Genomic DNA, 27,288 nt, shown 5'->3' with positions numbered 1-27,288 from the left:
CGAGTACGACGTTTCGCCAGTAATTACAACTAGCATCATCAGGCGACAGCCAGATTTGTGGGGAAATCGTCCTGTTTCATTCTTAACGAGAGAGATAAATGTGACGTAGTCACTTGGGAGCCAATCAGTTACGAAGGCCGCGGGGGGGGGGGTTAATGAATGCATTTCAATAAAATCGTGTATACATTACCATACTCTTAGTTCTTTCGGTAAAGTCACGTAGGTTAAAAAATGAAATAAAAATTAATAAAAATAAAAACAAAAATAAATCAAGACGTTTCGGAGGCAACGTCGTGATTAATTATTGTTTTTATTTTTTATTGTTTTTAATTTTAATTTCATTTTTTACCTACGTGACTTTACCGAAAGAACTAAGAGTATGAATCATTGCAGTCACGAAAGCTTCAAATCTATAATTATACATTACCAGTTACTGTAGGTTATTCATAGGATCATCATCGTACATTGTGCATCTATAGTATGCATGCACACTGTGCTTGGACATCCTGCCGTTTTTTTTGTGCAGGAAAATCGCAGTATCTGTTGTTGTCTGCTAACAGTTCGTCACCATCGACGTACGGTGACCTGTATAGGCATGCAGTTAAATGGTGTATTTACTTGATGATTCGCTTCCAAGCAGAACTAAGCCTGCAGCTATCCGAACGGTCAAACATATTTTTTTATTTCTCTCAATTTCTATAGATTCTCGATTTAATCTTGGCCAGTAGTAACTAGTTTTGCACAGAACTTAAGCATAATAAAAATGTCAACATTATCATTGAGTCACATACCAGAATCTTCAAGACACACACCTCGTGGGCTGGGTCATGCGGCCACTTCGTTAGCGCTGGTTAGCAGCGGCGTTTTGAAATCAGAAATCCCTGGGATCGCCATGAGAGTACTCGCGAATGGTTCCGCTGCCAGTGACGAGGGCCCTGGGATCAACTCCAACTACCGCAGATTTGCATGATTCTTCTCCTACATCCAGTTTTCAAAATGAAGTTGTATTGGAAAGTTAGAAATTAGCTGTGTTTGTATCGAACCGCAACTGAAACTGCCGCAGGAGTCGTCGTGGTTCATGAGCCGCGGTTTGGCCAACCCTGCTGCCATACAGCATTAAATGTCACCAGAAAACAGGTACTGTAGGAAGGCGGTTGATCCTGTGTATCCGACACACCAGTGTGTGTGCGCATGCGTAAAAGTGGATTAGCGCACATTTACTTACACAGCTGTGTGTGAACGGAGAGCGTAGTTGCCACATTAGAGATTTTAAAAAAGACAGACTCCCACACGTGTGTGAAATATGACAAAATAAAAAATATTTATTATTTTAAACCTGTAATGTAATATCTGCCCAGGTGTGAAAAACAATCTCTGTATATAAAAGCATGCACCAGTGTTTTATGTTTGACTCGGATTCACATGTCAGTTGAGAAAACCCAAGGTATACCGTATTCTCTGGACTATACGGCCAGCTCTTCCCCTGGTATATCAAAGCGAACATTTGGGGGGGTTGTGCGTCTTATAATTCGGTAGGCGCGTGTGAGTGACCAAATGAGTGTAACGATATTAACAGCAGGCACACAGTTGGAGTGTGTCTTCATTTTAGGGGCGACATTATCCAGGGAATACGGTATTTTGCAAAACGTGGTCATAAAAAGTTGACAATCGACGATAAAACGATGTCTTGCAATTAAGCTCGTCCTTTTTAAAATAAGTCTGCTCATAAATTAATATATGACAATGCGATATAGCGTCAGGGGTAATTATAATATAGCCGAGCACCTCATCAGACGTTGTTGACCATGCCTTGTGTGTAAATGTATATTGGTAGGTTATCGATACGTATCGTGTCGAATACAAAGCAAATATTACAATAAACGCATTTCACTTGCCGTACATTTATTAATTATGATTTGTCTCGGGGTAGAGGTGGGGGTTGATCGCTCACACACGTTGGCCCCGAATAGGTAGGTACAGCAAGTAGGTTATTAAATTGTGCAGATCTTTTTCAATTGTTTTACCCAAGGCTCGATTTATCGATGGATATTTAACCGGTTCGTGTTCAGGCCGGAGTAGACACGTGACTAGAAGCCACATCCATGGCGAGAGTATACTGGATGTTGTGTGCAGTGTGTAGAATTATTTCTGTCCACTGACGCAAACAGACCCGGCTCAAATTAACTGCACTACACCTTTTGATGGTCCCCACCTGCACTAACCTCGACTGGCCAGCGTGGTGAAGTATGGTCAAATTATCCCCCATAAATGACAAGATGTGGGGGAAGGCTGTCATCCAGAAGTGGATGACAAAGGGATGGCATTTTTTTCTCTCCAGGTGCTGCGGTTTCATATGCAACACATACCAAGTTAACGTGGATTCTCGCCTGGTTTTGAATGATGATAAAACATTGGGACTTGTAACTGAATTTGGGCAAAAATACCAAATAGACCCTCTCGAAGAAGTCGTTAGATTATAATTTACATTTAAAAGCCTTGAGAATAAGTTAAGTCTTTCCTATATTGTTTTTTTACCGTATTCTCCGGATAATACAAACTTTTCCACCTGCGTTTATGATCCAGTAGGTGTTTGTGTGCGTGCCGTGATTGTTAAAGTTTGATTGACACCCGGGCACAAGGGTAAACTATTTAAACGAAACTATTTTTATTTAACCAGATAAGGCCCACTGAGCTATATAGCTCTTTTTCAGAAGCGATCTGGCCACAAATGATAGCTCTACAAAGTGGCCTATTACGTGGACATTTATCGCAGCTAAATGCTGTAAACGCAGGTTTCTAAATGTGGAAGGGAAACCCGGACGACCCGGAGAAAAATCCACGCGACCACGGGGAGAGAGACACTGCAAGCTCGAAATATACAGCAGCAGGCGTCATGTTTGGGATCTAACCCACGACCTCCTGTATACCCAGCGAAGTAGTTAACATCTCGTCACCGTGGCACCCCTTCTTGTTTTAGGTGAGTCTTCCTTTCGGGAACGTGTTTTAATTCGGAGAATACGGTATTAGTATTGTCAATGGTGTACTGGGAATGGGTGGGTTATTGAACGCTGTTACAGTATTTCCGTTGGACAAACATTTGCGCATGTGGCGTCACTAACACAACACAGGCACTGACGCAAATGAGCGACGGGCCTTTCAATCAATCCTCATTAATCGGCTTTGGAGCGAGCAAACCCTTTGTAAACAACATTCTGACAGTTGCACTCATTACCTCGTATCATGACGGGATAACCTCGCGAATACGCCGGATCTCGTTAAATCTCGGAAGCGACGCCTCGACAATTCTTGGATGGGTGATCAATAATGAAAACAGATGGTCTCGGTTGCTTCAGGTCTATGTTGTCAGCAGATGACGGTACATAAACCCCCCACTGTTGTGCTGTACAATGTATGCTCCAACGTAAACCTTCCCCAACCCGCACTAAAGTGGTGAAGTATGGTCAAATAACCACCACGCTAAATCCAGCAGTGGATTGTCATGATTGCTGCTGTATCAGTAAGACGCCTTGTGTCGATAGGCACACGGCGTGGTGTTAAACATACAAGCACACTGCCGTACAAATTGGCGTGAAATTCTTCGACGTGAGCATGCAGCGATTGGAGGGCACAGGACAATATCCCAGCTAGTTGTAAAAAAAAAGACGAAGCACCACTTTGCGGGTAAGCACTGATGCCAGACTGAACTCGATCGTGATTTAAGTCGTGACGTGAACGGCCCTGTGACTTTTTTTTAGTTCGTTCATCAGCCAACCCGCAGATAAAAAAAAAAGCAACATCGTTTACGCAGATAAAGCAACATCAGCCGTCAGTCGCAACGAGATGGACATTTAAACACAAGCAATCGCGCGATAACAGAGCCAAAAGTCCATCGCGTTCCACGCTGTACAAATAATTTATCACGCTTCCCACGTGTGCAGTTGCTTTGAACTCGAGTCCGGCCAATGGTTTGGCTTTACAAAGGTTTATTATTGTTTTTTTCCCCACCACAATCATCACAATGATCATTATAATGTTTGACCAATGTCTCTCACACCAACGACTCTAGAGCGACGACCGTGTCCGAGTCTTGGCTGTGCATGGAGCTGAGCCCCGTGTCCGAATCGTCGCCATCGCCGCTCGCAAACTCCTTGCCGCCGACAGCGACGTGAAGAGGAGGACATCGCGACGGCGGCACCTGCGTCCTGTGCGTGGAGGTTGTGGAGGCACATCCTACGTCCTGCTCCTCCTGCCCCAGCTGCTGCTGAACGCCCATCCTCTCGATATTCTTTACGAGCCTCTCGAACTCGCGTTGCATTGTCCGCAGCGTCCGCTCGCTTCTCGCGAGCTCGCCCGCCGCCGCCTGCGCCTCCACGTCCATCCTGAACCCCACGTAGGCACACGCGCCCAACTCGCTCTTCAGCCTCTCGGCGGCCTCGAAGTCCACGCGGTGGGAATCGGCGGTGGTCTCATCCGCGTCCGGCGAGAGTTTGTACGCCGCCGCCGCCGTCGCCTCCTCCTCCACCTCCTCGTTCGCTATCGGCGAGTCCCTGGCCGAGGCTGCACGGCTCCCTCTTGTTGTGCGCCGATTGCGTTCCAGCTCCAGACTCAGGCGCTCGATCGCGTTCTCGCGTGCGCGCAGCTGTTCGTGGAGAGACAGAACCTCGCCGCATACGCGGGCGTACTCCTCGAAATCCTCCCACGGACACGAGTCAAAATCTCCTCCTCCACCACCACCTCCATCACCTTCTCCTTCCATCCCCCCTCCTGATGCTGATGCTGCTGCGTGCTCGTGCCCGCACCCGAGCGCGTAAGCGTCGTGCACGTAGTTGGCCCCGTCCTTGCGCACGCGGTCCGAGTGAGTTCTCGCCTCGTACTCCTCGATCTCGGCGTCCAGCTGGCACAGCCGCTGGGTCTGCTGCCGGACGGTGTGGTCCTGCGAGATGACCACGTGCACCAGCGTCTCCAGGCGCTGGGCGAACGCTGGCAGCGGCGGGGACGGCGCGCACTGGCGAGACTCGAGGCCTCTCCTCATCCTCCTGGCCCTCTTCATCCTCCTCGTCATCTCCTTCTCGTGCTCACCCAACTCGTCAGTCTCGTCCCCCTGCTTGTGCTGCTGCTGCTGCTTGTTGCGCTTCTGTCGCACCTCCTTCTTCTCGATCTCCGCCGCCACAGGCTCGTTCTCATCGTCAACATCCTCGGCATCATCAACGTCATCATCCTCGGCATCGTCTTCGTCTTCGTCGTCCTCCTCCTCCTTCACGCCGTTGAGCGCGCTTAACTTGCGGAAGGCCTTGCGCACGATGCGACGCTGCAGTTCCGGAGACAGCGCCTCGATAAACTTGGCCGTGCTCCTCGGAGGCGGCTGCGGCTTCACTTTGCTCTGCACGAGTCTGGCCTCGGCGGCCCTGAGCGCCGCGCCCTGCACGAACGCGTCCTTCTTGACGAGCACGAAGCGCACCCACGACCTCTCGGCGCCCCACGCCGTCCACAGGCGCAGCAGTTTGGTGCGTCCGGGCAGCACGCGCTCGTAGCCTCGCCACTTCTCCACCACGCCGTACGCGTCCGGGTGTCCCATCAGAGACTTACCACCGCAGCCCGTGGTGCCCAAAGTCTTGCTGCTGCTGCCGCTGCCGCTGTTGTTGCTGTTGTTGTTGTTTCTCCTCTGCTCCGCGAGGAGAGCCCTCACAACATCGGCGCACGTCGTCCTCCGCGTCATGCCAGACACCACCTTCTCTTGCTGGCAGACCCACACCGTGAGGATGCCGCCCGCCTGGCCCTTGGACCCCTTTGGAGGCTCCATCGTTGGCCGTGCGCATCAGAGCGCCGGGGGGGGGGGTGGTGGCGGTAAGCGAGAGACGAGCGCACGGGTGGAAGGGGTCTGTTGATGCGCAGCGTTGGGGTCTCCCCCGGGGTTGTGGTTCGTAAGACCTGAGTTGAGCCCTCACAGCCCACTCTCTCCTCCCACCCAACCACCACCACCTCCTCCTCCCTCCCAGCAGAGTGGTCCACCTCCTCAGCGCGTTGTTTCACAGCATGAGTCAACCCACCTCATCCCCCACCGTTCCCTTCCGAGTCAAACTCGTCCTTTGTTCCACGGCCGAGTGAATCACCTGCCTCACTCCTACTCCTCCTGCCGCGGCCGAGTGAACAGGTATCTCCGTCCCTGCAAGTGTGACTGCCCCCTGTGTCGTTGTGTGCGTGTGTCCCTCACCCTGCCTGAGTGCGGTGCGCGCTCAGGCGGTGACGCATTTAACGAGATAGTGAGAGAGGAGGGGTGGGTGGGGAGGAGGCTGCTTGGGCGAACGGTGGCTGCTGCTGCTACTGGAATGAGAGGTGCCTCTCATGCCTGCCCCTTACCCCACCCCACCCCCCATAGCACATACGATGAGCACGGTTGGCTAGGTACGGCGCGAAAGAAGTTCCACGCCATACATATGCACAGAGCATGGCATCGCAGGGCGCTAACATTGTGCTGCCCGTATTTTCCTGATTATAAGACGCTCGGGCAAAAGAAGGGAGAAAAGTAAGACGCACTTTCCATAACGTGTAACCCCACGGTGGTTAATCACGTGATACACATAAATACCGAATTATAAGACGCACACCCCCCCTTCCCACCTTCCCCAAAAACTTCAGTTCAAAATACACCTCCGATTAGCACGGATGGGCTACGTACGGTGCGAAAGAAGTTCACACACGCGGAAAATATGGTCGCAGAACCAACTCGCGCTCCGTGACTCGGCAATAGCCGCTACGACAACTACGGGGGTCGAACAAAAAGAAGAGAACGCATCGCTTAGCATTATTAGATTATTTGGTCTATTTATAGGCACAAAGTAAGATCACAACGGTGACGTGCCAAACAGTGGACACATTGTTGTTGCTGGCCGTCCATTGAAATGCGCTAAGGCGTGTTAAACCAAGGAGGGGGAATGTGGGGAGGAGGAGGAGGAGTTAAAGGAGACACGTTTCCGTTTTTATTTTGCTTGTGCCGTTCTGTTTTGTTGCTAAGTGCCTTCGCCTTGTCACATTGTGCTGCTTGTCAGATGTCGTGGGTGTGAGCGTTGCGTGCCTTCTGTGTCTTGCAAATGCCAAGCGCGGCTCTACTTATTTATTTAGTATAATTGCTTTGCTTCTCCGCTCATTCCGGTCTTTATTACATTTTTTTTCTCTCTTTCAGCAATGCAGTATACAAAAAAAGAGACAAAGGTACAGCCCTGCAATGTCTTGCTCATGCCACTGCTGGCAGAAAGGGCGCCCTACTAGAGGCAACTTTCACCATTCGACATCTCGGAAGAGGTGGTAGGCCCCGCGCTTCGCACTACCACATACACGTGGCCTGCACGACAGACTAACGAACCAACTGCGGTCTACCCACTTTTACGGCTGGGAGGACAAAGGCGGGGAGATTTGAAGAAGTTTGCTGGCTACACTATGAGACCTCCTTTACCAGTGGCAAAATATAGTAATAGGTTTTTACCCTTTCAACTGGTACAAAACTGACACCTTTATACAAGGCATCATGTTTGATGTCTTGTATATCATTCATTATCAGAGTTGTTTCTTTTTGTTTGCATTTTGACTGCTTGTGTTGTGGTTATTGCAAACATGATGCCTTGTATAAAGGTGTCAGTTTTGTACCAGTTGAAAGGGTAAAACCCTATTACTACTAAATTTTGCTGACTGTTTCAACTGCCGCGCCTTGAGATCGAATCGTACCGTCAACTTCTGTTTTCCATATCCTGTGTGCTAATCATTAAACCCACTGCAGCTCGCAGTCTTTGCACCTAGCAATGTATATGGAAAAAAGCAATACTGGATAAGCATTCATATTTTATGCAGGCCAGTCAGCCGAAACGTCGCATCTTCATTTCCTCTGTGACAGTTAAGATCTCAGATTTCGTTTTTTTTTTAATATCTAGATATTCATTGTACGAGTTCACTGAAGCGTTACGTTTTTGGCAAATTCACACGTCGCTGTGTGCGTGTAGAAGACACACGAGTAGATTTGTGTGTACGCCTTATGTCGATTCATAATGTAACCACCCATTCCTTCCTCGCTGGTGCGAGCCAGACAGCGAGCAAAACTTCGCTTCTAAGACAGTAATACCTTGATACGGGTATATTCGATTAACGAAGTTTCTGTACGACGAAATTTGGATGTATTACCATTATTTAACACAAGAAGCTAGAGGTAACTTTAAAATAATACGTAAATAATGCATGTATCAATCTACAGTCTTATATAAATAACAATACAATTATAATAAGACATGGATTTAGTACACTGCTAATAATTTATTCTATTTAAATATTGTACAATATTAAATATTCTTTTCAATATACATTTTGTTTGTTTACGAAATGAATGGTAAGCTAAGAAGTAATGTTAATAGGTTTTTACCCTTTAACCTGGCAACAAAACTGACACCTTTATACAAGGGATCATGTTTGCATTAACCACAACACTTGCGTTCTGCTTAGCTTTTTTAAATATGGCAATGTCGGGCACATTTCGGAAAATTGCTAAATTCAAGTCAACATTTGGTCGACAAGCACCATGACCTTTGGGAAGAGGGAGGCCAAAGGGGAGGTGGGGGGGGCTGGAGGGGGACTGAGCCCCCCCCCCCTGCGGAAGATTTAGCACCACACCTCCCCTCCCTCCCCCCCCAAAAAATGTTTCAAGTTGAAAAATCCTGTTAAAATATTAAAATTATTTGGTTCTTTCGGTAAAGTCACGTAGATAGGTTCAAAGAAAAAAAACTACGACGTTTCGATCACAACACAAGCGTTCTTGACCAAAAGACCCAACGAACACGAATGTCTGTAGTCACGAAAGCTTTAAGTCAAGATTTAAAATGTCAAGATTTCATCAGGTGGTTGTTCCACCTGACGAAGATTGCTTGTGTTGCGATCGAAACGTCGTGATTTGTTTTATTTTATTTATACCTACGTGACTTTACCGAAAGAACCACACAGTAAAGATTTACAATATTTAACACCAGTCGCGTTTTTCCCTTTAGAATGTGCCAGTCCCCAAGAGCCGTAATCATAAAAAAATCAATTATTGTCTTTTACTATTTACTGTGTCGTGCAAACCCCCCCTCCACCCCTCCAATGAGTTTTTGAATGCCCTCTCCGCCCGCCCCCACTCCCCTATAACGAAGGTCGTGCTACGAGGTTGCAGTCGATTCATTTTCGCAAGAAAGCATGGCTCTCTGCCGAGCTTGGCAAAGTCTGCACATTTGTGTGGGTGGATTATTGCGCGCGTGTGGACTCTAGTTTGGCTCTGTCATTGCTGCCCCCCCCGGACCCCCCCCGCATCCCCCCCCCCGCACCCCCCCCCCCCCCCGTTACCCCCCCCCCCCCCCAGAAGCCAGAGATGAAGTTGGAACCCTGTGCCCCGTACGACTCTCGTCACACAAAAGTTTGCATTGCACTTTTCTTCAGAGCATATATTTCGTGGGTATTCATCATGTAGCAGTATTATATTTAAAACATTATTTTACAAATATTTGGTTATCCTGAACATTGTTTTTTTTTTAAAGAGGTTTATTCATGGGATGAAACTGGAGATCCTAGCAAAAATGCCCACTTATAAATAGGTTCTCTTCCAGCAGTGGATTTACAAAGGTGCTGTCCATATACTCGTTGGGCTATTTGCTGTGGGACAACTCTCTCGACTACAGAACTTATCTTATCCACGGCCCTATTATCCGCGATTCCTTTTAACAGTGAAACCTTTATTGTCTATTCTAGATTTGAAGCTTTCGTGACTGCAAGGATTCATACTCTTAGGTTTTTCAGTAAAGTCACGTAGGTAAAAAATAAAAAATAATAGAAATAAAATAATAAATCACGACGTTTCGGAGGCAACACAAGTCTCCGTCATCAGGTGGGGACTGTCACAGCTAGATTTACTGTAACCAGTGAGGCAAAATTCCAAGAAACGAGCTCTTAAATACAAGTTAAGGGGGGAGGGGGGAGGGGCTTATCTGAATGTGTTAGCCAATTAATGGAACGTGTTGAGGGGGGGTTGGGCGGGGGTTTGGATGATAAAGTAGTTTATCGTCCAAACATTTATGTTATTTGTGACTATCCACCATTTTACGCATAATTCACAGCTCAGCTGCTTCCTAATTCTCTTCCTGCGGTTTATCCATTGGTAACCAATGCTGTAATTCCTCCTATTATCCGTAAACAATATATTGTGTCGTGAGACAAATGAATCCTACTTACTCACTGGTTATACGCCTTTAGTTTTTTACCCCGTGGAAAAGAGTAGACTCACAAATAACCCCATGGATTATAGGATTGGCGATTATTGCCGCCCTATATCACTGCGGATAAGACGGTTCTGTATATTAGCCAGAGATGGTCGAATGCACGAATGGCAAAAGTGGATGTGGACCACGCTAAAATCCAGACCAGTAGAACACCAGACACAAATGATCAGCGTAGGCACATTCACGTTTCTCCACAGTGATAATTTTGGTTTACCATTGAAGCCAACAGCCAACATCGGACGAACCCATGAATCATATTCCCAGAGTAATTATTGCCAGATAATATTGTATCATATTATTAAAAATGAAATGGTGTGCTCTGTAATTTAAATTGTCCTGCATTGTCACTTAATAAATGACCGTGCAGAACATTTATAAAATGCTCTCATTTATTAGAAACACCACTTTACCGTGCAATGCGCAGGGTTTTGTTTCCTCTCTCTACATTCCTTAAACGCCCGCCCATATAGTATTCTCTTCCACGTGGACCAATCTTCTTGATTGAAATACAAATTTAAAGTTGGCGAACGTTGCGTGCACCTGGGGACTGTTAGATGTGGAAGCCTGCACCGAATTGGGCTGGGCAAGCCTGCAGCGTGCCCATTTTTAAATCTCACAAGAATAAAAGAAAACCCCAATGAAGCGCAAACGGGCAAAGCGCAACCAACGAGAGATGAGAGACAAAGTGAAACTTCGGAGCAGAGACCAAGAGAAGCAAATGAGCGGAGGGAAAAGGCAGCAGCGCTCTGTGATGCCGCATCACGGAGTGAAGAGGCCACGACTGAACGGGCAGAATTGAGGGAAAGGAAGGCATAGAAGGACATGGGGGGGGGGGATTTTTCTCAGCATTTGGGAGGTCCACGGGCTGACAACTCCGGGGGCGGCACCATTCGGTTAATGTTAAGCAAACTTTAAACGATAACAATTATGCATCAAACAAGAGAGGAGGGGGGGCTGATCTTTTGGCAGGGAGGTGATGGGAGGGGGTGGGGGCTGAGCCCCCCACCCTGACGCTATGGGGGGCTGGGGAGGGGAGTCCTGGTGCAATGCATTTGTATGGCAGGTAGCTGACCAGGAAGCACTGCACCTGTTGATGGAATTGGTGAGTCACATTACCAGAGTAAGCAGGACTGATGCTCTCACTCGATCTATTTCTGAACGTTGCGAGGCTGGCATGGAGTACGAATTGTCAGTGCCAAGGCACTAACAACTAGAGCACAAGGTAAGCCTGTCCATAAGAATAGTAAGTTTGCATACCGCCTCTTATACCACTGTGTACGCCCCACCGCACACAAAGACAAAGATCCCCCGTATAGCCTTAACAGACTGTAGGGGCAAGTGCTGTTAGTGAGCACCTATGAAGGCCGAAACGGTACACGAGCTGATGGGTGGCCAGCACCACACCCGACCACCTTTGTCTCTCTAGTGACGATGTTTGCACAGCGCACCGGGCACTCATTTGCGGCTGAATCGACCTAGGGGAGGCCCAGGACCGGTTCAAATAATCGTCACCGGTGTTGGCCGTGAGCGGGAATCGAACCCGGGTCGACAGTTTCATAGCGCAGCGCACTAACCGCGACACCACTGCTCCACTACCACACACATACACACCACCACACACACGACACTTTTGATCTAACTTTAATTTTTATCTTCCAAATACCAATTCAAGTAGATTGGCAACTGCGAACAAATTTCATAAAGTGGGTTTTGTGTTCGCTACTCCTTGGAATTTGCAAAATAGCCCCGCAGAAGTTATTCTGGCCTCAGTTCAACTTTGCTACCAAGGCTACATTCATGTTTGGCGAAGACAGCAGTTTGTAAATCGCCGATTAGCATTAGCGTCCCGTCACTCGCCAAGATTTAGATTACTGCAACTTAGTTTGGCTCGGTTCGTTTTAAATGCCCTAGACAAAAGGAGATAATAAAACTAAAATCAAAGTAAATGAATGGAGATATAAGGTGTTGGCACACTTGATTAATCAGTAATCTATTTTAGAGTTTAAATAACGGGATGTATTTACTCCATGTAATTTGCATCATTAAGTTGCATTGCATTACCAATCCAATGGGCATTACATTCAGGCTGATATACATTGAACAGTGTTGACGTTTCAGCTGCGGCTTTGGAATATATAACCCAACTTTGCGCATTTTTGTACAGTTTAGCAACAAAGCTATTCATACTGTTTGGTTCTTTCGGTAAAGTCGCGTAGTTAGAAACACAATAAAACAAAGCACGACGTTTCAATCGAAGAACCAAAGAGTATGGATTCCTGCAGTCACGAAAGCTTCAAATAAAAAACAACGCTGTTGTTCCACGTATCGCTGCTAATTTAAAAAATTCGTTATAATTGCTGATTGCAGCAGCGTGGCCAGACTTAAAATATCTCAAGTTCTGCAATAACTAACTGGACAACATCCTATGGATATGCCACTGCATTAATCGAGTTTTTATTTCTAAATTACAAATTCCGTTCATTTCAGCTACGAGCATTTGTGAAATGGGTGCGTGAAGACAGCAGAGTGCAATGCTGCGTCGCTCTTCATGGGTTGGTCTTAGGCTTGATTTAATTAAATGCTAGTTATGGCAATGGGGCTCCTGCCAGTTGAGTTCTTGCCACACGTGGCCGTTTGCTTTATACCGCATTTCCATGACCACTGGGAACCCCCCCTGCCTCTACCAGCCCAGTTCCATTACAGGATCAACAGCAAGAAGAAATACCTGGGTCTGTACCCCCCCCCCACCCCGCTCACTTTAAGAGCCACGAGGCTTTCAAGGCTCTGCGCTTTCTTTTTGATGACCTCTAACTTTTTCTGCCCTCTATAACTGAATGTAGAGGTTAAAACATAAATAAATGCCTTAACATTTATTCCAGTATTTCATGTTGATCATTTTTTTGTAGTTTACCTATTCGCCTAGAATGTATATATTGTTTTTTTTACCAGAAAACGCCCACTGAGCTATATAGCTCTTTTTCAGGAGCGATCTGGCCACAAATGATAGCTCAACGAAGTGGTTTATCACGTGGAAATGTTTAGCATCTAAGTACTCTAAACGCATGTTGATTCGAAATGTGGAGGGAAAAAACGGACAACCTGGAGAAAAAGCATACGACCACGGATGTTATATATGCAAACTCCAAATATACAGGTGTCAGGGTCGGGATCGAACCCATGACCTGTATACCAAGCGAGGTAGTTAACATCTCATCACCGCGGCACCCTATCAGAGGAAGAGTGGGCTGAATGCCCTCGATAGTTTATCCTAAAGTGGAGGGCCTCATGCAGGCAATGGCACGACTAGAGATCGGAGGGTTGCTGTACCTTTACTATTTTATTATTTAGTGCTTTAATGACTGTTTTTGAGGGCATTTTACATTCCAATAGGATTTAACAATTTTCCCACAATTACCTACCCACACAGGGATGAAATTCAATAGTGGCAAGTCATCAGAGCTGGCTTTAAAGCCAGTGGAGCTTGGGCTCAAGCCATTTCCGTAACTGGCACTGAGCACCGAGTTTTACGGCGGTAGTGGCTAGTGAGGAGGTTTGCGTTTTGAAGGTGTTGGGGTTCAGGCGAGTTAGTTCTATGCGATTTTCCACCAGGTTTTTGCTGAAACCGTCTTGCGAGAGTGATGGCACTTTCAAAACCGCGTGTCGGCGAGAAAGCATTCTGCAGTCGGTGTTTTTTTATGTGTACTCGCATGACATTTTCAGCCGGGCCACTTAAGAGAAATCATTGTGGAATGTCTCTATAATCTCAGGGTGTGAATCTGGGTCAAGCCTCTCATCCAAAAGATATAAAATGCCTGCATTACCCTTCTTACTGGGAACAATGGATGGCGGCTAAAAAAAGGGTTTCATTTTTAACCAGCAAAGGTCACAGATGTTTAATTCATATACGTCCGTGTGTGTGCTCCAGTGCGTGCGTGTTCACGATTCATATGTCCATTATCATCGTTAAATCGTTGTAAGCGGTGAATAGCAGCAGTCATTTGTAAAGAAAGGGCTCGAATACTGGAATGTTTGATTCTGCTGAAATAGACGAGTTTTACACCTTTTAACATGGCCCTTTGTGTTATGCAGTTAGCATGATGTGAATTAAAGCTTTACAGAGAGATGCTGAAAAAACGTGTCCACAAATACACGTGACCGGGCCGTCCAATGTTACAGTATTTAACTAATCATTCACCGATGATTTGTTCGATTTGCTCAACTAATTGGGCAACTTGACAAATAGTTGGGGGACAAAAGTCACACCTCTGTGTCCAAGTATGCTGCCGAACGGGGCACAGATGTGCAGGGCCTGGGGACGTCTCCGGCTTTATCAGCTGCGCGTCACGCTGGGTGTGGCTTGTTATGGAGGGTTTCCCACCTTCGTGGGTGCATGCTATCGGAGAGGTCACCATTGTCGATCTTGGCCCGAATAACGGGCCAAGAACAAAGAAACGTCATCCGTTCGAATTGTCATTGCTTGATCGGCTTTAGCAAGGAAATTGTCCTAGCTATAGTGACATCAACACTTATCATCACGATATTCATTGAAACAGCACACGTAGGAATGTATTGTTCATGAAAAGTGTATGCTTTTGTGCACGTTATTTTATATGCACATTGCTAGGTAGAACCGGCGAGTCGGAAAAAACATCGATTCTAGGAATGAATTGTAACCAGTTACATAATGACAATTCACGAATTTGGGAGGGTGAAGGAATAATTAATTACATGTCTACTCTATAAACACCTGGATACACAATGCAATTTAGGTGCAATTTTCGTAAATTAAATTCTGTGGAAGCGAGTGCAAGACAATCAAGTGCAATATACACACTCACTCGCACCACGCATTGACACTGGCACAACACAAACACGCTGCTCGTACGCACGTACACAATTATGCGTATACATGCAAATTTACGCCATCGATTCCACCATTGTCGCATAACAATTTGGATACACGGACGATGTCGCATTCATTTACGTGTATCTACATTAAGAAACAAAACTTTCTTACACATCTCATCAGTCCAACGGCCTTGTGGCAGTACAAAATTTCAGCAGTACTGGTTCATAACAAGTTAACTCTAGAGCACTTTCGACATAATATCTCATCAGCACAGTCAGGCTTACTTGAATCAATGATGGTGAACTGCTGGATGTTATCGGCAATGGCCCTCTCTTTAATCCATGGGTACTATATTATAGAGTGCATCCAGAACTTAATATCGCAAACATCTCCGATGCATGGTAATGCCAACGAAGGTCATTTAGTGTTCAAAATAAAATGCAAACGGGGGAAATCCTTGACCGAGCCTGCAGAATTTTAATCTGTTGCTGTCCGATGCTACGGCGGTTGTCACACCGCACCGAAATCTACCAGCTGCCCGCGTTGCCGAGGGATCTTTTAGCCGACTCCGCGATGCCACGCGGTTTTAATCCCCGCAACTTGCCACTTTAGGGCGGCCTGCATGAAAGTCCTTTAGACCGGGCCACATTACTTCGCTGCGATTTGCATTAAAGGGTTAGAAAGGGCGGGGAGGGGGGGAATTGTTCTGTTGTCGCTGTCACTGCTAAGACCGTGAGTACACGGCGGTGACCCATTGCTGCTAAAATATCATCGCGCCAGTGGCTGTTACAGCTCCATCGCCCCTTGTTTAGTTGCGGTGCTCATAAAAGTACGGGACGCTAGCGCGTGGTGTAGACGGTTAGCGCACCGGGCTTGCAATGCAGAGGCTACCGTTTCAATCCCACCCCTCCCGTTTGTGGCAGCTGAAACGATGGCCAGAAGTGTTTTAAATCCCCCTGCCTCTCTCCACCCGGGCACTATTTTCTTTTTAACCTTTGTTTTGGCCTTCTCCCCCAATGCATTCCCATTGTGCTATCAGCAACATGCCACATCGGATGAACAATCCATTTGTGTTTATCGCGGGGCACGTGTGCCCTTTGTCATAACGGCCCACGGAAGAGATATATATATATTTTTTTTTTATAGGATATCCAAAAAATCCTTCAAGTTTCCTTTTTATTCTTTACACAGCAAGAGGAGCACTCTGCCACACTCTGCCGAGGAGATTGTCACGTGACAGTCAACGTGTATATTTGTCATTTACACAATTACACATTGATACGCGATGGCATTTTTGCGTGTGCAGTTATTGGCGACCGGGCCCAGATCATCAACTCTCTAGACTCGAGAACCAATGGGACCTTTTTGGCTGTATCAAAATGCTAAAACAATAAAAATAGGCTTCGCCCTTTCTGGACACTAAAACAGGTGTTTTGTATTATCCGAGCATGTGCGTTTGCATGTTTTACCACAAGTATGTGTGGTTAATGCAGACTTGATGCCTTGCAACAGGTATCTATTTTGTGTTCGAACATCTTAACACCTCCTGATTTAGCCAGAAAGGGTAAAGCCTATTCTTATTTTTCGTCATCTTGAGAACTAATTAGTTGCCCGGATTTAAACTCGGGGCCTCAGCAGTGCAAGGTTGCCACTGACTTCTGAGCCTCGTGGTCACATTTTGTCGGCAATTATTTTATCATCAACCTCAGGATGATCAGTATTTTATCTGCAGCTAATTTACAGCATTTTCCCAATCATGCTACAATTCGATATTTGTTTAATGGGTTCCAGTTATCTTTGGCAAAAGCCCATCCTAAATTGAGGGGGATAATGACAGAAGCTTAAAACACATTCCTGCCGAGGGAGCTGGTAGGAACGTTGGAGTCGCTCGGTCCATGGCCAGGGTCAACGGCGGTCCTGGTGCATTCCACAAATATGTCCGACTGTGAGGGCGGGCACAAGCCGGCGTGAGTAGGTTAAACGTTGAGTTTTATAAGGGCACCACGGCTGACCAGCCCCTCCCCTCCCCTCCCCACCCAGCCCCACCCCTCCCACCCCCCACCCAGCCCCACCCTCCCCACCCAGCCCCTCCCCACCCTCCCCACCCAGCCCCTCCACACCCTCCCCTCCCCACCCAGCCCCACCCTCCCCACCCAGCCCTTCCCCACCCTCTCCCTCCCCACCCAGCCCCTCCCCACCCAGGCCCTCCCTGCACGACGGACGGACACAATAATCCCCTGTGGGCTGGTGTAACCAGGAGGCTCCTACCAGTATTAAGCAATATTTTATTACTGTTAGATGTAGACAATGACCGTGTTTGCCTTTTGTTCTGAACAATGATATTTTAGTGGCTGCAAGACTGCATGCTTGCAAAGATAAATGACTGATTGGGCTCTCACCTGCATATAAAATAAAAGTGTAATCAATGAATGGAGCTCGACTGTGTACCCAAAAATTCAGAACAATCAATTGCAGCTGTGTGGAGTAATACATTATGGCTACATAAAATGGAATGACAATTTATGGCACACAGAGAGCCAGGCAACGGAGACAAAAGTCGGATATTTTCTTCACTTGATAAAACTGAAACTTGATTTGAAGCTTTCGTGACTGCAGGAATTACTCTTTGGTTCTTTCGGTAAAGTCACATATTTACAAAGATTAATATCCAATGGAAATTTTGAATACCGAATGTTTTGAAATGTAATAAATGAGGAATAATAAGGATTTTTTTCCAGCAATTTGTAACTCAACTCTGGAGGGACAATAATAGTTGTTTTTACCCTCATATCTAGCAACAAAACTTACACTTTTTTTACAAGGAGTCATGTTTGCATTGACCACAATACCTGCGGTCGGAATGCAAACAAAAAACACAACTCTGATAATGTATGCACTGTCCTTGACATTGATTGGTCCACACCTGAGACAGCTTTTCTTAGAGCCTAGTCTCACATGGTGTTGGACCAGATGACGCCAAAAGGCGCACTCTGGAGGGACGCTTTACCGTATTTCACATTGGTCACTGAAGGTTGGTGAATGGGCGATATCGTACAACGCTACTGTTAGCCATGGCCAGGAATCGATGTCGAGAATCAGGTTCGTGTTGCAGTGCTCAAACCACTGTGCACCACTCCACCGAATTACATTTTAATACGACAATGTATTCTATATTAAAGTATACATCTCCATTTGGAAGGGTATAATCGCTGCATTGTTAAATGTGTTTGAAAATATGCAGACTGTAATGCACACTTATTTAATGTAATGCAATATAATATACAGTATCTGATAACGTCATTACTGTATATACAATGTTAGACGGATGTGCAAGTCAAACATTACGTTTTGCAGAGAGCCAGGAATGATATTCATAAAAAATATACGTACCTGAATCCAGAGAATAACATACCATAAACATCATCACCCCGTAATGGACACGATTCATATTTACAGCCCCTTATTCCATAGAGACATTACACAGGCCCGGTCATCGCTCAACGCTGACACTAAATCTTTTCAATGTCTGATTATCGCTGTCATGCCATTCATCCCATGTATGATGCAGCTTTATATTCATCTGCAATGGGAGATGCAATTATATCCTGATAAAAGTCCTCTGTGTGTACGGGTAAAAATCATGACTGGTGCTTTGATCGTTTGTACATCCAAGAGGCCTGCCGCGTACGAGTGAATTTGGGTGCACGACATGTTTCAAACCAAACAATATTAATATGAAAATGAGGCTCAAGTGACATTATATACTGCGGTGAGATATTTTGTCAAGATCTCATGCTTGTGTCCAAGCACTATGGCATCAATTTAATATAATGTAATAACCAAAAGAAAAACAAAGCAAGATTGCACTATATTTCAATTAGAAGGCTGTATCAGTACATTGATTTTATATTTTAAACACATTCCTGCGGAGGGAGCTGGTTGGGTTGCTCGGTCAATGGCCAGGGTCAACGGCGGCGTGGTGTATTCCGCAAATATGCCCGACTGTGAGGGCGGGCACAAGCCGGCGTGAGTAGGTTAAACGTTGAGTTTTATAAGGGCACCACGGGGTGACCAGCCCCTCCCCACCTAGCCCCACCCCTCCCACCCCCACCCAGCCCCACCCTCCCCACCCAGCCCCTCCCCACCCTGCCCTCCCCACCCAGCCCCTCCCCACCCTCCCATCTCCACCCAGCCCCACCCCTCCCATTTTTGGATTCACGACGGACGGACGGACACAATAATCCCCTGTGGGCTGGTGGAACCAGGTGGTTCCTAACAGTATTAACCTACAGATAATAATGATTATATTCATCAGCCCTTTGTCAATCCACTGCAGCACTTGGCCCGGCCCTCTCTACACCACGTTGATGGAGGGGTTCGTTTGACCATACTTCACCGCTCTGGTTCGGTGAATGGGGGATGCAAGAGCGATTCAGATATCACTCGTCATTTGATATTCGCCATGGCACTGAATCGACCTCGGGCTATCAGGTTCAGAGCATAGTGTGTTAACCACTCCACCGATGCTCCTCGTTGACTGTTTGCGTTACGCACTTAAAAATAAATGCAAGCCATCGGTTGTCTACGCCGTAGCTACGTAATAAAACATTTTCACTCGCTAGGCTACAAAAAAACGCCAGTTTCACTCGATGCTATGTACAAACCGTTTGTCTATTTTATGACTGCGGAGTGAGTTACAATGCGGGCACTGCAGTACTGCAAATTGCAAGCATTTGACGGCTCCTCTGCATCAATGGAGATTGACATACGTTGCAATGCGTTTGGAACAGTTTATACAAAAATGGGAAATAACAAAATAAATAATATTTCTTGTTTAAGAACTGATTGCGCAGTTTTCAAACGTCGTACTCGGCTGCCGCACCGCTGTCGATGGCGGTGGAGAGATTTGAGCACACGAATTATACAGTCAATTTGTGGAATGTATTAATATGTTTAACAGTGACGTCTTCTGATGTAAAAAAAACAAAGAAATATCGATAATTTTTCTCGCGTTCGTTTAGAAATAAATAAGTACCTTGCGCCTAACGCGCTCCGTGAAATACGATAATTTCACTGCCACAACGTTACCGCAATTGATTAGCCCATTGATTGCAAATTGGAGGCGTACACGCATCAGACATCCAAACAAGCAGCTGCAGTAGACACTATTTCTGTGATCGATAATAATGGTGAACAATTAAGTGGTCAAATGAGAGCACTGGTGTGCATCCTACACCTGCTCTCTCTCTCTGTCAATGTTCCCACGGCTCATGCACGTCCCGCATGTCCCGCGTGCGTTGTGACACACCGAGCGATCTTATCCGTGGACTTCTGGGTTCGTGGCACTAACAGCAGAGGCACTGACAGACCTAAGAGACCGACTGTGCCCCGGTGTATTTACTTTTTAAAGTGCCAACTGTGTACCTTTGCATTAACGACCTCACGTCCGATGTCCGGTGTCTTGCTTTCAAAGAGTTCGGTGAGGGCTCAGCCATGGGAATTTACCACGAGGCAATCAGGGTCCACGCGTACAAAGTACAAAATGGTCAAACGCTGCAATTGCACTCTCACGCCAATGCTCGTGGAAAGACAGGAGGCAGCTCTAGAAAGTATTTTGGTGTCAGAGGTGAAAGTACCCACACTTTATCCCCACCGCACCTGACCTGCCAATCGACTAACTGTGATCGGACCCCATTTATACTGCTGCGTGGACAGCATCGGTGGATATTCTTAGGTTTTTTCGTCTTCAGGTGGAACCGTCACAGCACGCTTGCTGTATCAAGATAGACGGAAGCTTGTGTTGCCTCCGAAACGTCGTGATTTTTATTTTATTTTTATTTTACTTTTATTTAAAAAAAAAAAATACCTACGTGACTTTACCGAAAAAACCTAAGAATATGAATACTTGCAGTCACGAAAGCTTCAAATCTAGAAGCATCGGGGGAGTTTTGAGAAGCTTGCCTATTGTTTAAACTGCCGTGCCGAACCTACGAACTCCGGTTCAGTGCGATAACCATTGCACCACGGTAGCTCCATCGCACGCTCATAGCATCGTAACCATAAATCCGTCATCGGTCACTCTGGTTATCAGGACAGTTGCCCCGAAGCAGCCAAATTGCGCGAAGCCACTGATTTCCGTTCCCACGACATACTTTGCGGGCGAATGGATGCGCGACTTTGCCAAATCGGACTCGCGTGACGATCTCGCATTGCGGCACAGCGAGCTGAGGCTTCAGCACCGCGATCAAATAGACGTCCGCAAGAATTGGGAGTCGAAGACGCCGGCTCTGGGAGCGATTGTGTTCTTGCCCATCGCCTTCATAACAAATTGATATTCTTTTTCGATGTAAAGCTTTCATGACTGCAGGGATTCATCTTCTTGGTTCTTTCGGTAAAGTCACGTAGAAGGGAAATTATAAAATAATAAAAAGAAAACATTATAAGATCATTTTCACGACGTTTCGGCCACAACGCAAGCAGCCGCCCTCAGGTGAAGAACAGGTCTGTCGGAAAGACAGACGCTGTCTTTCCGACAGACCTGTTCTTCACCCTTCTACGTGACTTTACCGAAAGAACCAAGAAGATAAATTGATATTCATTTCTTAACGACGTCCTGCGATGAGATGAGCGAAGCACTCCGCTGGGAACGCAGCGATGCCTCCCAAAGCTGTGGGCGACTCATACAAGAAGCGTGCCTGAACAAACGACTGCCTTAAACCGCTTGCTGCATTGTGTGTGGCCTCGTGACGCACACAAGAAGCAGGATTGTCGGCTTTAGTCGCCTCGCCCCGAATGCGTTTAAAGCCTCACCCCTTTATTGTTGTTGTACAGCGTTGCATCTCTGTGGCTCCATCATCCGAGCTCCGGCCACATGAGGAAGGATGATGCGTCGATTCATCCGTAGATGTACATTCATATGCAGACGATGCAGTGCGCATCGCATTGTGCGCGTGAGAATCAATTTACTTCCAAGGCGCGCGTGCAGATCAGATGTGCACATTAGACCATCGTGTTTCCCATCCGGTCGGGGTATAAAGAAAACTGTCACAAACGAGAAACCATAGAAATTATGTGAAAATGAGACGAAACTCTTTCCATTCTTCAATCGAAATGTGATTCATCATTGGATTGATAGTAGAGAGCTAAATTGTTCGTGAAAGTAATCGTAAGAAATTACAGCCATTCACCGTGATAAAGGGTTTTTTTTTTGGCTAGATCGCGTAAAAATATAAATGTGTCGTTACGCGATCTAACGCCCCCCAAAAAAACCCTCAATTATGGGTGATATTTCTCGCGACAGCGTCCGACTCCGTGTTTAACATTCACCGTGAGTCTTCGTTCAGGTTGGTGAAGTGGGGTGAGAGGGCAGAAGCAGTTCTCGTTATGATTCGACACCGACGCCGTGAACGAATTGGCTCGGTTCGTAGCCGCAGCACGTAAACCCACTGTACCAATGGGCCGACCCCCCGGGGTGAATGGTCACACGTGGGCAAATGTCAGGTAGGGATTTTCGTCCCCCATTGAGAGACTGCTTCTCACAATAGGATGGTGGAATTTCCACCGCTGGCCAATAGATGGGAGATTATCGCGGTGTTCGTTTGAACGTGGCCGACACTCCGGCTGCAATTCCATCGTCGGCAGAGGACCACTTATGCCTGCCAGGTGGCCCTTTGCCAATAACCAACTGAAGCCCCCGGATATTACTCTGACTTTTTAATATGCGTGCATTATGTGTGACATGGTATGGAGAGGGGAGAGGGGAGAGGGATACCTATATAGCTATCCTGTGATGCAGAGGGGAGAGGGGAGAAAATAGATATGAATAATGATTAGTAGTGTGGACATTTTCACCATCCCAAAAGCACAAGGCTATTATTACGGCGCTATGTTTCACAGATGGGTATGGTCTACCAGGAGGGGGTGATGTTACTGCGTCGTTTCATCCCAAGATATTGGTGGAAACTACTCAATTCCAATTGCAGACACAGGTCGTTCCATTGAACAACCACTGATGAATAATCCCATTTAAGTGGTACTCACTTTATCGACCCTGGAGGGCAGATGGGCTGAGTGATTTTCCCAAAAACCGGCAGAAAAGTAAGTTAGGCAATACACATTGAGAATTTTCCGCAATTCTCACCGTACATAACGCAGCGAAATAACTCCCGCGAGAGCCGTTCCAGAAGAAAAAAATAATAAATTATATGGGTACAACGTGACCTTGTAGGGAGGCTTATTTTATGTCTCCTGCAGTTGGGCGGTCTTGAGGCAGAGCGAAAAATCTTCCAGATGCACAATATTGGTGTGCTTTTTTAAATTAAATACACAGCAAGAAATCAAATCAGCATTTCACTCCATGCCAAACACTGACACATTATACTTTCTAATGATATCCTTTACCGCTTCTCATTTGAAATGCTGTTTATTACTGTCTCCACCCCCAGAGATTTCTGCCTGAAACATTCAGGGTGTCTGCCATCCCAAAGTCTTGCATGCAGATGTGATATCGTGACAGGTGGCTGCGATTAGAATGCATTGCTACGGCGTTGATTCTAGGACACAATACGCACGGTAGCACTGACAGGAGCCCCACTTAATATTGTTGCGGGAGGCACCAAATCCACATCCTCAACGTCGTCGTCATCATCATCAGCCATTGTCCATCCACTGCTGGATGAAGGTCTCCCTACTCTGTCGCCCTCGCAGTCCAATGCTGCGATCATTGACCTCCACGGTAAACACGGAACGTTGGCCCAATAATTCGACTGGACATCTGTGCAAAAAAAAGAGCTTCATATCTCATCGGATTCTTCCAGTCTAAATAAAGATTCTGATTCCGGTACCAACACACGCGCCAACATTGGTCCAACGTTGCACATTAACTGGGCCACTTGTGCACATCTAGGAAGGATTATTATTCCTTGGACATGATTACATCTCGGGATCAGGAGAGAGAGCGTGGGAGGAGTCTACCAACATCAGAGGGCGGGTCGTGCCCAAACCGGGGAGGTGCCAGAGGAAATTCTGAAGTAGGATTGGTCAACTTGGTTCAAAAGCAAAAGAGCGGTGGAAGAGGAAGAGGTGGAGGAGACAGTGGTGAGTCGGTTGGAGGGCAGAGAGCGATGTGATTGGTGGAGGAAGAGGGGGGGACGAGTGGCAGGGGGGATAAAAGGAGAGGCTCGAGAAGAGTAGAGTACAACAAACACATTCCTGCGGAGGGAGCTGGTAGGAACGTTGGGTTGCTCGGTCAATGGCCAGGGTCAACGGCGGCGTGGTGTATTCCGCAAATATGGCCGACTGTGAGGGCGGGCACAAGCCGGCGTGAGTAGGTTAAACGTTGAGTTTTATAAGGGCACCACGGGGTGACCAGCTCCTCCCCACCCAGCCCCACCCTCCCACCCAGTCCCTCCCCACCCTCCCCTCCCCACCCAGCCCCACCCTCCCCACCCAGCCCCTCCTCCCCCCCCACCCAGCCCCTCCTCCCCCACCCAGCCCCTCCCTCCCCACCCAGCTCCTCCCTACACGACGGACGGACACAATAATCCCCTGTGGGCTGGTGGAACCAATGGGTGCCTACCAGTATAAAGGTCCTCGTATCAGACGCCGGTGTCCTGAGTCCTGCTCCGCACACACACACACACCGATCTCATCGCTACATCCCCACAGTGGATGTGATCCTTTACACAGTAGGGGGCACACGTTGTCACAAGATCTGCTCCGATATTGTTTTACCGAATCACCGTGAAACTGCAAAAATATTTGAATTCTCATCGTTGAAATGTAGATGCGTCCAGTGCAAAACCAAAATTAAATATGATGGGATTTTTTTAAAACTCGCTATTCTTGAACACCCGGTTTAATCTCAGGCGTCTGAAACCCAGATTCTAACCCGGGATCTCGGCGCTACTCCGCTCAAGGCTCTGATCTCTGAGCCACTGAGCGACCTCCAAGCGTGATTATATTTAAATGTTGACCAAGTAATAATTTGTCCGTGGCATTTGTCTTCCACTTTCTGTTTTTCTGGGTTAGATTGTTGAGGGAAACACCGCAGGTTGCTAATTAAATGTCAATTCAATAAAAAGGCATTGAATGACATTTCAGATGTGGCTACATTTAAATTATTCTAAAGCTTTGTGCACAGGTGCCGCATTGATTGCGGCTGTGAAAAGCAGCTTGTTATTATAAACCAATCAATACAGGAATCCTGATGGGACGCCTAATTAAATAGCTTCACCTGCCATTGTGTTTCGTGGCATCTTAATGTTGGAAGATCACTGTTCCAAAGCGGGAGTGATTAATGTCTGGGCGGCGGGGGTGGAGGGCGGGGGGGGGGGTGGAAGGGGGGGCGAAGGGGGGGAGGAAGGGGGGGGAGGAAGGGGGGGGGGGAGGAAGGGGGGGGGGGAGGAAGGGGGGGGTGGAGGAGGGGGGGGCGTGTGGAGTTGGGGGGGGGTGGAGGTGGGGGGGGGTGGATGGAAGAAGGGGGGGTGTGGAGGAAGGGGGGGTGGAGGAGGGGGGATGTGGAGGAAGGGGGGGGGGAAGGGGGGTTGTGGAGGTAAGGGGGGTTGTGGAGGTAAGGGGGGGGGTGTGGAGGTAAGGGGGGGGGGGTGTGGAGGTAAGGGGGGGGGGGTGTGGAGGTAAGGGGGGGGGGGTGGAGGTAAGGGGGGGGGGTGTGTGGAGGAAGGGGGGGAGGGTGCCTGGATGTATTGACGCAAAGGTCCCCGTGCTCGCGAGACACCCCGATGGATCACGTCCATGGGTGGTGCGGCGTGCGTCCGTCGCTGAGATTCTGGCGCGCTCGTGAGCGACCTCCAGACGGCATCGGACGACGACTCCCTGGGAAACTCGGTTTGACGCGATTGCGAATGAGCGAGAAACTCAACAGGGACCGGGGCACGGCTTGCATGGGTGGGGGTGGGGGTGATGATCCTTTGAGAGACGCGAGCAGGTTTTTTTTTCTCCCCATCTTCCTCCTCCTTTTGCTGCGTTCGCAGCTTTTCGGACGCAGTCGATCATTGGACACTTTGCGGGGAAATTGCCCACCGTTCCGGTAGCCTTTCCCTCGCCTGACCGGCCACGTGGGCGAGTGAGAGTGGCCCAATTTACTGCGCATCAACCAATGGCCAGTAAATAGCTGGAGGTGACGGCGGGGTTGACATAACAACTACCCGGTCAAATTACGCCGCGTGTGTAATGTTGGGCCGGTGGCGCACTGGTGCGCTGTGAACCCGGCGACCTGAATGCGCTTCTCGGCCACGACTAACATCAGTGGCGAGTGACCATCAAATTTGTCCTCCTGCCGAACCAATCAGCACCGGCAAGTTATGTGTATCATGCGCCTAGGCATTGATGCTCATCGATGAATCAATGCAATATTAACACACCCGATAATGCTGTAGACTATAGTATAAACGATGTTTTGTCGTACAGGTCATGCTATCTGTAGAATATGGTTGTTGAAGCTGAAGCGCTGCCGTGTGTCAGACCGAGTGTGTTCGAAAGGCGGTGGTGGTTTAGCGCGCTCGCGCTACGAACCCGGCCACCCGAGTTCGAATCTCGCTCACGGCCAACACCGGTGACGATTGTCTGAACCGGTCATGGGCCGTCCCCCAGGTCGACTCAGCCGTAAACGGGTACCTGGTGCGGTGTGTAAAGGCGGTCGGGCGTGGTGCTGGCCACCCACCCCGTCGTGTGCCGTGCCGGCCTTCATAGGTGCTGGCGAACAGCACTTGCCCCAACAATCTTCATAGGCTACACGGGGTATCTTTGACTTTGTTCAAAGGGCTCTGTATAGAGAGAGAGAGGTGTGCACGATGGGGTGAGGGTGTTGAAGTGAATGCCCATAAAAGGCGTTGTTGCTTTTGAGCCACAGTTTTTCATAGTGGGAAAGTAGGCCAACTACCCCCCCCCCCCCCCAGAGGAGCTATTTTCAGCTCTGTTTAGTGCAGACCCTTCCACCCGCAGTGGAGTGATCAAGACCATGCAGGGCTGCACCTTTACCTTTATTACCAACGATGTGGACAATGGGTATTCATCTTCTTGGTTCTTTCGGTAAAGTCACGTAGAAGGGAAGTAATAAAATAATAAAAATAAAACATAATAAAATAAAATAATTCTCACGACGTTTCGGCTACAACGCAAGCAGCCGTCTTCAGG

At 47.5% G+C, this 27,288-nt stretch overlaps 1 protein-coding gene across 1 annotated transcript; it reads right to left on the bottom strand.

Moving 5' to 3' along the window:
• Window positions 1-1,302: 1,302 nt before the first annotated feature.
• LOC144723008 (ras association domain-containing protein 10-like) lies at window positions 1,303-5,939 on the bottom strand. The gene has a single exon (XM_078601505.1). It carries the CDS (start codon window positions 5,798-5,800, stop codon window positions 4,049-4,051), a length of 1,752 nt encoding a protein of 583 aa, XP_078457631.1. The 5' UTR covers window positions 5,801-5,939; the 3' UTR covers window positions 1,303-4,048.
• Between the last annotated feature and the right edge of the window lie 21,349 nt (window positions 5,940-27,288).

This window comes from Lampetra planeri, chromosome 16 (genome assembly GCF_965212315.1).
Source record: "Lampetra planeri chromosome 16, kcLamPlan1.2.h2, whole genome shotgun sequence".
Classification (NCBI taxonomy): Eukaryota; Metazoa; Chordata; class Hyperoartia; order Petromyzontiformes; family Petromyzontidae; genus Lampetra; species Lampetra planeri.
The sequence above is the reverse complement of the archived record's forward strand: the minus strand, read 5'-3'. Positions and strand labels throughout refer to the sequence as shown.

Bases quoted from the DNA above. Each gene is read 5' to 3' on its own strand.
- LOC144723008 (XM_078601505.1), bottom strand. From the start codon at position 5,800: ATGGAGCCTCCAAAGGGGTCCAAGGGCCAGGCGGGCGGCATCCTCACG.